Source organism: Equus quagga, chromosome 2 (assembly GCF_021613505.1).
Source record: "Equus quagga isolate Etosha38 chromosome 2, UCLA_HA_Equagga_1.0, whole genome shotgun sequence".
Lineage (NCBI taxonomy): Eukaryota > Metazoa > Chordata > Mammalia > Perissodactyla > Equidae > Equus > Equus quagga.
The window spans coordinates 175,090,889-175,104,667 of record NC_060268.1 but is presented as its reverse complement, the minus strand read 5'-3'; the positions used below and the strand labels follow the sequence as shown (position 1 = coordinate 175,104,667).

The 13,779-nt window shown below is 40.6% G+C and overlaps 1 protein-coding gene across 3 annotated transcripts; it reads right to left on the bottom strand.

The window, feature by feature from the left end:
• Window positions 1–2,192: 2,192 nt before the first annotated feature.
• On the bottom strand, window positions 2,193–13,422 carry PSTK (phosphoseryl-tRNA kinase). 3 transcript variants are annotated; one of them, XR_006887439.1, is made up of 7 exons: window positions 12,710–13,421; window positions 10,306–10,597; window positions 9,867–10,065; window positions 6,564–6,639; window positions 5,944–6,037; window positions 5,441–5,574; window positions 2,193–2,409 (listed from the first exon to the last, which is right to left on the bottom strand). XR_006887439.1 is itself a non-coding variant. In XM_046652524.1 (6 exons), exons 1-6 carry the CDS (start codon window positions 12,923–12,925, stop codon window positions 2,210–2,212), a joined length of 1,077 nt encoding a protein of 358 aa, XP_046508480.1. In that variant the 5' UTR covers window positions 12,926–13,422; the 3' UTR covers window positions 2,193–2,209. The 3 variants fall into 3 exon arrangements, 1 of the variants encoding a protein (XP_046508480.1); XR_006887440.1 differs by having other exon boundaries at window positions 2,298–2,409; window positions 5,454–5,574; window positions 12,710–13,422; XM_046652524.1 differs by lacking the exon at window positions 5,441–5,574 and having other exon boundaries at window positions 12,710–13,422.
• Between the last annotated feature and the right edge of the window lie 357 nt (window positions 13,423–13,779).

The window sequence follows — 13,779 nt, the reverse complement described above, 5'->3', positions numbered from 1 at the left end:
GTTTCTGAGTACTTTGCAAAAATTTTATTTTTAATTTGGTTCAAATCTTGGAAGTGTTACTAATTGGCTTCTTAAGGAGAAGTTATCTTATTAGTATTGATAGTTATTCTAACTATTAAGCATTTATTAACCAAAAAGGACCTTTACTCTTAAAGTACAGAAAAGGGAAATATTGATGGTATATGTCCACAAAAAGCCCCAAGTGCCAAGTTAATGGATCTTCTGCCCTCCCTTCCAAATGCTAGAAAGCCATTAAAAGGAGTACTTGTGGTTTAAAATCCAGTCTAAACTAATCTCAATGGCATTATTCAAACAGCAGCATCGAGGAGTTTCTCCAAACAACTATGACTCTCGTCCTTGTCAAACCCCAGGCTCTAAATCTACACTTCTGTTTCTCTCTGTTGCTTAAATTGCTCACTGCTGAGATCAGTTTTAATGCAACCATTTTCAAATGTATAACTTGGCCCTAGTATTTATTTACTGCCAGAAAGAAACAGGTTCCTGTCATTTGGAAGCTTTTGTGATTATTTTCTTCCCTCTCACTTCTATTTTATTCTTCAAATAAAAGCAATACACCAAAATAGAAAATGAAAGTTTTCGTTAAACAAAGAGGAAAAACTCTCTTGTTAAACTAGTTTCTTAGCTATTCTGGGCCAAATAGTGACAAATAGATTTTTTCTGAGAATGAAAAAGATGGATGTGTTTTGAAGGTGCATTTTAATTTAAACATAGAAAAGATTTTTTTTCTTTTGTAATTACAAACTAGAATGTATAATTCTAATTTTCCTATGACTTAAAGAGCACAGTTGGTATTCCAAAGGTGTCGATGCTTGAAAGCTACAATTCTGAATGCACTAAAGTTTTTGAAGTAAATCTACCTTACAAACTCTTTTTAGTATTCTATTTTTTAAAGATTGAGGATTTTATTTAAATTTTCTGTGAGTTAAATTCTGTATTTGGAAAGATGTTAGTATCTTCCATTAAGTATTGAATATGTTTCTCCCATTTTATTTTTAATATAGAAATGAGTTGCTGGGGAAAGTTTAACATGCACTATTTATAGTACTTTGCTGTTAACAGGCAATGTTCTTAAACTAAATTTATTTTTGTTCAGTGAACGTAAGTTTAGATTTTTAGAGTTGGTAGATAATTTATCTCCACTAATATTTTTTTAAGAAACTGTGAAGAGATTAACAGGGAATAATTTTATTTCAGATTTTACTAATATAGTAACTTCTTGAAATTCAAGTAGAGCCTAGATTTTTACTTTGAAAAACTTCCACTGGATATTTTCCAGTGCTATTTCATTTTAGAAATGTGTTTGCCATTCATCTGCAGAATTGTTTGACAAAGGGAATATTACTAAAGTTCAGAGATAAACCTCATTTTAAGTTCTACAAAAATATTAAATGGATGTATTTAAAAAAATTCCCTGCTAAGGACTTTTTCATTAAATAGTCTTAGAGGGTATATGATTTCTAGAACTTGTTTTTGTAAATGTGTACTTTGATGTAAAGAACATATTTTGTATGCAAAACATAAAACTTGAGTATGGTTGCAAAACACTATATTGTTTAGGGATTCCAGAAAGCATTTCAATGCTGAAATAACTATATCTAGTATGTAGTTCATATTGTGAATGAAGCTTTGCTTTTGTAATATATGAATAAAAAATAACACTTTGTAATGATCTCGAGTTTTCTTTCTTGAAAACTAGGATCCAATTAGTCTTTTAGTAAGTTTCCAGTATGTAAAATGTTAATTTAAAAAAAAAAGGTTTTATGGCTACATTGGTTTGAATTAGTAGAATGCCTTACACCCAGGAGAAGATCTGTCAAGAGTTGAAAACAAAAACTTCACACATCTGCTCCTTGCATTGTCTTACCTACATGCAAACATTGTCTCTTTCCTAGTTTCTTTGCTTTAAGACCCATTCAACATGACTCCTATCCCCACCAGCACCACCCCAATGGTTCTGGCACATAAATGAGGAAGGCTGTCTCAATGCTTAATTATCCATGTCACATCTGACAAGTGACTGAAGAATAATTTCTGTTTTGACAAATGGATCTTTTAGAATTGACTGATTTTTTAAAAAAAATAAGTGGCAATTCACATCATTGGCCTAGAAAACATTCAGTAATACAAAATTGTTTTAGTTTGCAAATTCTTAATGAAAATCAGACATTTGATTAGAAATTCAGGTGTTTTAATGCTGCTTTGAGAAATATTTCTGTACAGTGTTATCTTTCTCATAATGAAAAGAAGAAATAACATCTGCTATGTCAGTGGTTTGTTGAAAGCACAGATATTTTTTGTTTCCTTGTCTTAGGTCTTCCAAAAACTCTGCTTTCAGTTTGTTAAGTTCTTCTGCTAGAAGCTTCAAGTTGTAAGGAAGCACTTGTGCATCTACAAATAAAAAGATATTCTCAAATTATTTGTGTAAGTTAAATCAAGCGGGGGTGTCTAATGACATTAGGAAATTAATTTGAATACTTTACACAAACCAATCAGATTCTTCTATAAATTACCAATCAAGTTGGTGTAATATATAGACAAAAAGTCACATTAATGTGATACAAGCAAACTATTTAAATAATCTGTGGAATGCATGGGCAGAAAAGCCTGAAAGGGATTTTTTTGTTGTTGACAAGATAGTTGACTTACAGTCTTATTGAACTAACAGTAAGGTGAAAAAGCAGAAATAGAAAAAATGACAATTTGAGTTTGAAACTGATAATATGTAGAACAGTTGTCTAATAGAACTTTCTCAATGATGGAAATGTTCTACATCTGTTGTATTCAGTGCAGCAGCCACTAGCCATATGGGTGATGTGGCCGAGGAGCTGAATCTTTTCGTTAAACAGCTTGGTTGTTAGCCGGCCCCGGTGGTCTAGTGGTTAAGATCTGGCCCGCCTACCGCCACACCTGGGTCTCATTTCCCAGTCAGAGAACCACACCACCCCTCTGTCCCTTGTCATACTGTGGCAGCTGCATGTTGCTGTGATGCTGAAAGCTGCGCCACTAGCATTTCAAATACCAGCAAGGTCAACCACACTGTAGAGGTTTCAGCGAGCCTCCAGACTCAGACTAGGAAGAAGGACCTGGCCACCCACTTCAGAAAAAATTGGCCATGAAAACCCTGTGACTGGCACTGAAAGATCAGACAGTGAAGCAAAAAGACCAGGAAGGGTTCCGCTCTGCTGTACACAGCAGACGGTCATTACGAGTCGGAATCAACTTGAAAGCACTAACAACAAAAACAGCTTTATTGAGAGATAATTCACATACTATACAGTTTATCCATTTAAACAACAATTCAGTGGTTCTAGTATATTCAAAGAATATGTGCAACTGTCACCACAGTCTATTTTAGAACATTTTCATCATCTCAAAAACCTGTACCCTTTGGCCATCACCCTCCTACTCCATCCCCCCGACAATCCCTAAGCAACCACTAATCTGCGTGTCTCTAGACTTCCCTGTTCTGGACATTTTGCATTACTGGACTCATACAGTATGTGCTCTTTGGTGACTGACTTCTTTCACTTTGCATAATGTTTTCAAGGTTCATCCTTGCTGTAGCATGTATTGGTACTGCATTCCTTTTTATGACTGAATAATTCATTGGATATACCATATTTTGTTTATCCATTTGTCAGCTGATGGACATTTGGGTTACTTCCACATTTGGCTATTATGAATAACGCTGCTATAAACACTTGTGTACAAATTTTTATATGAACATATGTTTTCATTTCTCTTGAGTATATACCTAGGAGTGGAATTGCTGGGTCCCACAGTAACTACATTTAATCATTTGAGGAACTGCTAGGCTGTTTTCCAAAGCAGCTGCACCCTCTTACATTCCCACCAGCAGTGTATGAGGGTTCTGATTTCTCCACATCCTCAGCAACACTCGGACTTTTGATTCTAGCTGTCCTAATGGGTGTGAGGTGGCATCTCACTGTGCTTTTGATTTTCATTTCCCTGATGACTAATGATGTCAAGCGTGTTTTCATGTGGTTATTGGCCATTTGTATATCATCCCTGGAGAAATGTCTATTCAGATCCTTTGCCCATTTTTAAAAATTGGGTTGTCTTTATTATTGAGTGGTAAGAGTCCTTTAGTTATTTTGGATACAAATCCCTTATGAGATACATGATTTGCAAATATTTTCTCACATTCTGTGGGTTGTATTTTCACCTTCCGATGGTAGAACTGAATTTTTATTTTTATCTTAGCACAGATCTAGAAACTAGTAGCAATTCCCTTACCACCTGCCTTCCCCACCCCAATCTGTTTTTTTAATGGGTGGGAAACGAGTCAAGAGTGATTTGGGCATAACCCCATTCCCCCTTCCCTTCATTTTACAGACAGAACAGAACAAAGGCAAATGGTGGGGAGAGAACTCCTGCAACGATTTTGTTTCTGTTCTAACAATGCTGCCATTTCTGTTCCCGTCCTCTGTTTTTCAAACTTTGGATTGTAACCTATAAATGAGCTGCAAGTTGCAATCAGTGTCCCTCTAAAATGGAATCAAATAGAACACAGTAGAGTTCATTGAACATGTGAGGGTTTCATGACACTTGTTTCTGTGCATGCGTGTGTTCGTGTACCGGGCTACACACTAGGTTACAATATAAAACCTTATTTTTCATGGTAAATAAAGTTTGAAAAACACAATATGGTTAGTATATTCTTTCTTTTTCCAATGTCCTAAGCTTTTGTAAAGGTATTAATAATAAGTGTTGGTGATGTAGGGGAGCTTAATAGAAAGCACAGACCAGATTCAGACTTGACTCTGACCCCAGGTTGCCCAAGAACTTAGTAGCTGCTCAGCCTTGGGCCAGTCACCTGATCCTCTCAGAACCTCCATCTCCCCATTTGTAACATTTACACCTACTTTATAGGACTGTGAAGACTAGAAACAATATTTATAAGGCACTCAGCATATAAAAGCTTAAGAAATGTTGGGGCCGGCCCTGTGGCCGAGTGTTAAGTTCTCACGCTCCACTTTGGCAGCCCAGGGTTATACCGGTTCAGATCCTGGGCACGGACATGGCTCCGCTCATCAGGCCATGCTGAGGCAGCATCCCACATGCCACAGTTAGAAGGACCCACAACTAAAAATATACAGCTCTATACCAGGGGGCTTTAGGGAGAAAAAGGGAAAAATAAAATCTTTTTTAAAAAAAAGAACTGTTAAGCAGCTGCTATGTTTTAAATAAAAATTTAAATATAGCAGAGTTCAATATTTAAAACCTAAAGGAATTATGTTATAAAACCACAGTTACCCCATATTTCATCCAAGTTCAGACTGACGATACACTGAGCTTGCTCAAAGTCCATGCTGATTTTACATCTGGCCCTGACTACGTCTCCCTGTTCCTTACTTCACCCCAGACTCAATGGCCTCTTTTCTGTTCTAGAACTTACCAAACAACTTTACCTCTGGGCGTCCGCACTTGTTGTGTCCACCGCCTGGAATGATCTCCCTCTGCAGGGCTTGCTCCTTCCTTTCATTCACATCCCGGCTCAAATGTCATCTCTGAGAAGCCTTCCTGATTCCCCTTTTAAAAATAAGTCCTCCCATCACTCTCCACGGCCTCACCCTACCTTACTTTTCTTCAGAGCACTGGCAGACGGTCATATATTTGTGTTTTTGTCTGTCTCCTCACTATCACGCGCTGCTCCCTCCTGACTCCTCAGTGTCTAGAATAAGGCCTAGTCCAGAGTAGCCACTCAATAAAAAGCTACTGGATGGATGGATACCCAGTTCCGGGGGTAGAATTTTTAGTTTTCTATAACCGAGTTGCATATTAGACTGAAAACATGATGTAAACTCTATGACTGAAAGCTAAGAACCCACCCAAGTGTCCAGGGAACAGGAGAAGCAGCAGAGTCCGGCCGACTACCCAGCCTGTAAGTGCCCAGCGTACCTTTCGCTTCCTTCATCGTCTGAGAGACGATTCTTCGAAGTGTCTGATCAGCTTGATGAAGAATGTTAGTTGAACAAGTAATTCTGTCTGTTTCCTATGTAACACAGACATTGTTATTGGAAGTTACAGTTTTATAAAAGAAATGGCTAAAGTGTAGGCGATGCATATTTGAAGAGACTAAAAGAAAAGTTAAAGTGGCTTTTCTGTTCCAGTCATTCTTCCCTAGGAGAGGGTCTAAAAGAAATGCATCCAGTTATAAACTGGGTTCCATTTAGGTAGAGGTGTGCTGGTAAATGTCTCATAATGGGCTCTCCAGGAAAAAAAACAAGAACTTATCTTTAGCGTTTGTCAATTTCTGTGAAGTAAATATTCCCATCTTGCCCATTTCAAGCTACCAACATACTGTCACCAGGCTCCCACATTTCTGAAAATTTAACAATTGGCTTTGACCAGCCGGTGCAAGCTGCCACCAGTGCACCCTGCATCCAGGTGTCAGAAGCCGAATGCTGCTGAGATGCCCGGGCAGGGACAAAGCATTTTTCACATTACTGATATTTTTTACACTCAGCTCAAAAAGTTGTTCCTTCTCATTTATACTAAAGCTATAACGGAAGACTTACCTTTTGTTCCACATTGTCCTCCACACATTTCACTGGATTTTCCAAAGCAGTAAGCAATAAATCAGTCAACTTCAGGCTATAAGAGAAGGTGAAATAAAATAAATCCTTATATCAAACATCTGTTTTTAAAGAACTTGTGTTTATGAATACTAAATTGAATTCCAGAGGAATAAAAGTGCTATAATCCAAGACCCTAAACAAAAGGGGGGAAAAGAAATGATTTGGAAGCTACCTTCTACTTGCAAAATCCAAATGTAGAAGCTCAAATTATAAGCCAAAAAATTCCCTCATTTAAAAAATATTACTTTCCTAAGACTCATATCCATAAGCTTTGAGAAGACATTCTCTCTTTTCCCTCATTAAGTGCTGAACTTCAGGCTACAAGAACTCTACTTTATTCCCTAAAGTAGGATGCTCAGTCTGTATTTTCTGGTTTCTGCTTATTTACTGGACGTGGATTAGCAAAGTTCCTCACTGGTCAAGGGGCCATGGAGGGTGGAATTCATTCATTCATTCAACAAATATCTATTGAGCATCTTTTTTTTTTGGTGAGGAAGATTGGCCCCGAGCTAACATTCATTGCCAATCTTACTCTTTCTGCTTGAGGAAGATCATTGCCAAGCTAACATCTGTGTCAATCCTCCTCTATTTTGCATGTGGGACACCACCACAGCATGGCTTGATGAGGGGTGTGTTAGTCTGCGCCTGGGATCCGAACCCATGAACCCCAGGCCACTGAAGCAGAGCATGTGAACTTAACCACTACGCCACCAGGCTGGCCCCTTGAGCATCTTCTTACATGAAAAATACTGTATAGTTATAAGTGACACAACGTGCTAAGCTCAGGGTATAGCAAGATCCCTACCCTCTCTAAGCCTGATAATGTAATAGAGAGAGACAGAAAGTAAATTAATGAAATAAGCGGAAAATAATAATTCCCGATAGTGCCAAGTAGACAAGGGAGTGAAGACAGGAAACAAAGTGATGATGATCGAGTGATGGGGTAGTCCAACTAACATTCTTCGTGTTTGTCACGGTGGGCAGGGAAGCCAGTGGAGCGTAACCATGGGGGAAGGGTGGAGCGGACACAACTGCAAAGGCCTTAGGCAAGAACAGGCTTCTTGTGTTCATGGAACAGAGAAGGCCAGCTTGGTTGAAAGACAGCAAGGGGGAAAGTGGTAGGACATGAGCTTGGGGAGTTAATCAGGGTTAGAACATGTACGTTATGGTAAAGAGTTCAAATTTTACTCAGAATACAGAGGGTAGCACTGAAGAAATTTAGGCAGTGAACTCACTGAGTTCCTCTCTACCTCAAGATGATCTTTCTCACAATGAAAAGAGCCCAGGTTCTGGAATGAGTGAACTCGCACTGGGTCCAAACCTTGGCTCTGCCACTTACTACCTGAATGTGCGACTTTACTTATGTGGGCCTTGGTTATCCCATCTAGAAAATGGGAATAATTATATTTACCCTCAAGGGCTGTTGCGAGGATTGAATGAGATTATACAGATAAAGTGTTCAGAACACTCCCAGTAGGTGGTATGTGCTCAAGAGCTGTTGCTGCTAGTAGCAGTAGTATTTCAGAGAAGCCTGGGAAAGGGACATTGGTCAGGTCATCTTTCAACTTCCAACACAGGGCCACCAGACTTCAAACAATCCCTTCACAGTCAGGCTGTGACTATTCTGGATATGTGAGAACAGGTGACCAGGTTCTGAAGACCCGAGATGACACTGAGACGATGCTAAGGGTTGGCACTGGCCCTGGAGAAGCACATCCTCCTCCTTGCTTCTAGCGAGAACTGGCCTCACTGGTCTCAGAGGATTGATGATGACCTTATGCCGCTCTCAGCGCCTCAGCCAGCCACTCACTTCCAAAGGAGGAACTTTTAAGTATTCCAGAATAAGGAGCAATCAGCTGGTTAAGTGCCTGCTTAAAGTTCAGGATACTATGACAAGATAAAACTAGAAACCTCAGCAGGCGCTTATTTCATAAACTCTATAACAATAGTCACATAAATCCAATTTTGGGTTTTGCTTCTTTTGTTAGTATATTAAAGTACATATTATAAAATGCATGGAAACTGTATCCTGGGAAATAAACATTTTGAGGAATGAGTTTTAAAAACTAGCCTTTTAAAAACTGCTGATCCCCTGTGGACAATGGTTAGGCAGGAGCTGAGGTAATGTGGGCAATACATCTCTGGAACTGTGCTGTCTGATAATAGCCACTAGCCACATGAGGCTACTTTAGTTTAAAGTAACTAAAATAAAATTTAAAATTCAGGTTCTCGGTTGTACTGGCTGTATTTCAAGTGCTCAGTGGTCACATGTGGCTAACAGCTACCATATTGGACAGTGTAAATACAGAACATTTCCATTATCAGTGAAATTTCTATTAGAAATGTCCTGCTCTAGCATTATTTACAATAGCCAAGACATGGAAGCAACCTAAGCGCCCAGCAACAGACGAATGGATAAAGAAGATGTGGTACATATATACAATGGAATACTACTCAGCTGTAAAACAGAACAAAATCATTCCATTTGCAATAACATGGATGGACCTTGAGGGAATTATGTTAAGTGAAATAAGCCAGCGAGAGAAGGATAATCTGTGTATGACTCCACTCATATGAGGAATTTAAAATTATGGACTAAGAGCAGTTTAGTGGATACCAGGGGAAAGGTGGGGTGGGGGGTGGGCACAAAGGGTGAAGTGGTGCACCTACAACATGACTGACAAACGTTAATGTGCAATTGAAATTTCACAAGATTGTAAACTATCATTAACTCAATTAAAAAAAAAAAAAAGAAATGTGCTGCTCTAGAACTCTCCAGACATGTATCATGAATGAAGGCCTTAGTGCCACAGCCCTCAAGCCTCACATATACACGGCAGTGTGACTCCAGCAAGGTTCAAGGCAAAATTAGGATGCGGTACCCGTTCCATTCTTTTTCTTTCTATAAGGAAATTCCTGGGCAACTACTCAGACTATGCTACTTTAGCAAGAGTATAAAGACATGTCCCCCTCTGAGTCCCCTTGCTCTGACCTCTGGGAGAGTCTAATCTTAACAAGAGTACATGTTTGTAAACCAACTTGGGTTCACATCTCAGCTGTCACAAGCTCGGTGACTCTGGGCAAACTAAACTCAGTTCTCACTGTTGCCTCTTTGACACAAAGAGGGAAATAATCTCTCTCCAAGGCTTGTGTAAGGACTAACCACGTGGAGACAAGTAAAGCATTTAGTACAGTGCCTGGCTCAGGGAGGCCCCCAGTGAAGGACGGCTTTGAGTAGGATACCTGGCTTCAGGAGAACATGCTGGACTCTGAATGGTGAGACTGTTGTGTTCCCAAGCATTTTTCTCAGGGTTGGGCTTTTCTATCTTTCTTCCCATCAGGTGGATGGTCTCGGCAGGCAGTGCCTGTGGTCTCTGGCCATTCCTCTGTAAACAGGTCTCAAGAGAACAATCTAAAAACACCTGGCAAAAGCCTAATGAATCTGAAAACAATTTGAAACCACAAAATTACTGGTGGACTATTTTTCCAAAATGTGAAATAAACATATTAGATAAATTACCCCAGCTGCAGCAGGAAAAACCATTTATAACATGAAATCTAGCTTTGAAAATTAAGTAAATCCATATAAACCTCCAAATCCAATCAAATTCTCACTAAAGAGAGTAGTGATTTTGATATGCGAATAAATATCCCTGTGAGTAAGAAACAAACGTTTAATTACATTTCCGAGCCAGTTGGTAGACTTCATATCTCATACTTTGATAATAAAAGTTGTCATCTAAAATCAAAAACAAAGGTCCAGAAACAGCAGTCTTTGTTAAGAGGTAGCAAGACTGGGCCTCACACGCTGCAGAAGATATCAGATTTTGATCCTTTAAGCAGGTTATAAAATCTTCCCACATGGCTTCAGTTCTGTCGGGAGGGGCAGACATCTGACACCCGTTAATGACAGCCATCAGGAAGTATTCTAGGTACTTCAAGAGTTCCTGTCGAAGCAATTTCCACTGGGATGGCTACAAAAGACCAAGAATTGCAACTTAAATTAGGCTTTGGCCAGTCGGGTGGTCACGGCTCATTGCCACCCTGCCTCATATAAAAATCTGAGCCCACAATACTGACCTATTTGGAGTTCTCTAAACACAACTTGTTTTCTCATGCCTCCATGTCTTCATATACTGTTCTCTCTGCCTGCGAAACTCCTAAACAATGATGTCAGTTCTCTGTGTAGTCTTCTCACACTCAACCTTGCAGAAGGCAGCTCAGACCCTCCCTTGCCTATCATGACACCCTGTTCTGCACATACTGGGTCGCCACTCTGGCAGAGTTTACACTGTTTAGGCATTTATTGGCACACCTCTATGTCCCTGCTAGATCAACAGTCTACTGTATACTCAGCCTCCGGCAGAGGGTCTGGCAACTAATGGTGCTCCAGAAATGTATATTAAATGAGTGAATAAATGAAAGAATAAAAAGCTGTTATCAACCAGGAGAAAGGAGCCAGAGTAAATACCCAGCCAAAATAAAATCTGGCAAAGATATAGGCTGGTTTGCCCTGGAAATGAGAAAAGTTGTGGACAGAAAGAGAATCAGCTGAAAGGTCTATGGGTCAAGATGAAAAGACCTCAGTATAACAACAGGGTTGGAATGGGATAGGGAAAGATAGAGGAAGCAGACTGAGGGAAACAAAATAAATAGCTTGAGAATACAAGTAATCTTGTGCTGCTCAGGTGCCATGGAGAGCACCGACATAGTTATGACGTCAAGGCTGGAGGGAAAACACAAGGACAGATCAGGGTCCCTCTCCTGCCTGTCCATGCCTTACCACATCACTGAGAGTACAGCACATAAAACAAACACATCAGCTAAACCCACTAAAAAGGAAACACAGATCACCTCCTAAAAAGTGAGCCATCCCACCCATGGTGACTAGATGAATCCCACCGCCTTTGTCTGTAGGAGGAGAGTGGAAAAAATCTAATAATAAAAGTGAGGGAAAAGCCCAGCAAATACAACAACCTTTGTCAACAACTTTCAGCTTTCTCCAGAGTGGCGGAAATACTAGCATCCAAGTAAATCCAGTGGTTTCAGCGGCCTGATCCTGTATTTACCTCAGAATTAACTAAGAATAAGGAAGCATATAGTTTTGCTGGAGTGGTCCAAAATTTCTCTATATACCAAATGTACTATACGATTGCACATATATACTTATAGAGTGGAATCACATCATATTTGCATTTTATCTGTATGAATTCATCTACACTCGGCACTAAACGACAAAAATAACTATTTAACATTTTTAAAATATTCCAATCAAAGAGTATTTGCTCTAGAGTGAGCATGACATGGGAGACAAGAATCTACTCTTCCCTCAGAGGTCTCAGTTTTCATTTGCTTCTCCAAGGGGAGGCATCTCACTGTGCCAAGTATGACTTGAGGCCTTAAAGAAATGTATGTACTTGGAACATACAAGCTGGTCCCTAAATACAAGCCCATTACTTCATCTGGTGGTCAACTAAGAAACAGCCATCTTTTCCTATGCCGGCAGAGGCAGGTTTACCCTGAATGGAGCTTCGGCCGCCAGGCTCTTCATTTATACAGCCTCTTTCTATCACTGTGGGACGGGCCCTAGCAATTTTGTTACTTATAATCCTGTATTCTTTTCCTTAAAAAGGGTTCTCCAAAGTGTATAAACTTCAAGTCCCACAAAACCTGGATTCACCCGTGGCTGGATGTTAAACTGGCTGCGTTGGAATTTTAGAGAGATTCTGTCCCCCTCCTAAAAACAACCTTCCCAAAGGATTTTCAAGAGTATATCTGACTACAGGGGATTTCCACGTTGCACTCTGCCTTCAGAACTTAACCCAGTCTTAGGACTCCACTGTATAGAATATACAATACATATATGCCCTAAATATATATATATATATATATATATATACCTCTCAGTGAATTAGTCTATGATGGAGTCAACTCATTCTATGTTAACCCAACTCCACTTTCCCCGAATTCCTGCCTGGGGTTGTACCAGGGTTCCACCTCTCATAGCAGGTAACGCCTAGCCTAGAGCAGAGCGTGTACATTTCCTTCTGCGCCTTCAGCCTAGGCCCCGCTCCCTCCTTACTGACCAATGGCCGTGCGCTCGCCTCCCGGAGGAACGCGTCTGGCATGACGTCATCATAGGCGACGACGCACACGGCCCAGCCTCGCTCTTGCTGTAGCCGGTGGCTGAGGGCCCGTGCGAAGGTCGATTTTCCTGCTGCGGGCAGGCCGCAGAGGACGCAGAGTCCTAGCTTCTGCGGCCCCGTACTGCCCTCTCCTCTGGCGTCCTCGCCGGTCTTCATGCTGCCCAGGGAAACCGAAGGTGACCGGCGACACTGTCTCCGCAACCGTCCGCCCGCTGCGCACGCGCAGTGTTCCTACCGCCCTGCTGCGCCGCCTGGCGCCGCGGTGGAGAAATAGGGAGTGTTGGGATTTAAAAACGATGCGTGGTCTCCTGAACTGCTGGTGCCGACGTCTCTGAGGCGAGCCCTCTAGGATGGGGAGACCACGGCGATGCATTTCCTAACTCCTGGGCGTTTCTCGAAGCGTGCAAGAGGTGGACTTAATCTTCAGTTAGAATCATCCTTCCTGGAGGAAACTTGCAAGCCGTTAGGATTTGCGTCTCGGTTTTGTTACGATGAAGTACCCTGCCCTGGAAAATCCCAGAACAGACTTTGAGCTTCTTCCTCCAGCGCTCTTTGGAATGTCAGTTAGTGGAAATCAAATAGGAAGTGGAGCTGACAATCCAACAACCGCAGTCCGCTGCCCCTCCTAGATGTGATAAGTGGAAGGGCAAAGTAAATAGTTGTTGCCCCCTAACGAGTCTCAGCAAGTGTGAGGAAATAAGGCTGGGAAAAGAACATCCCTAGACCTCAATTCCAGTGTATTTATACAGAGGACGGTAGGTATTTTCGTGTTAAAAAAAGGAATACTAAGCTGTCGAGAGGTATTAAACAAATTCCTCTTGTGGGGATGTGGTGCAGAAAAATTGACCAGATTCTAGCTTTCACCTTATTTTAGGGGATTACTTCTTAGTCATAAGGGGTTATGTTCAAAATGTGGTGAACAAGTGAGGTTAGAATCAATGTATACTGGGGCAAAATACAACCAATAACCCAATGTTAAATCTCATATAATTTGTGATTACAGAGCACAT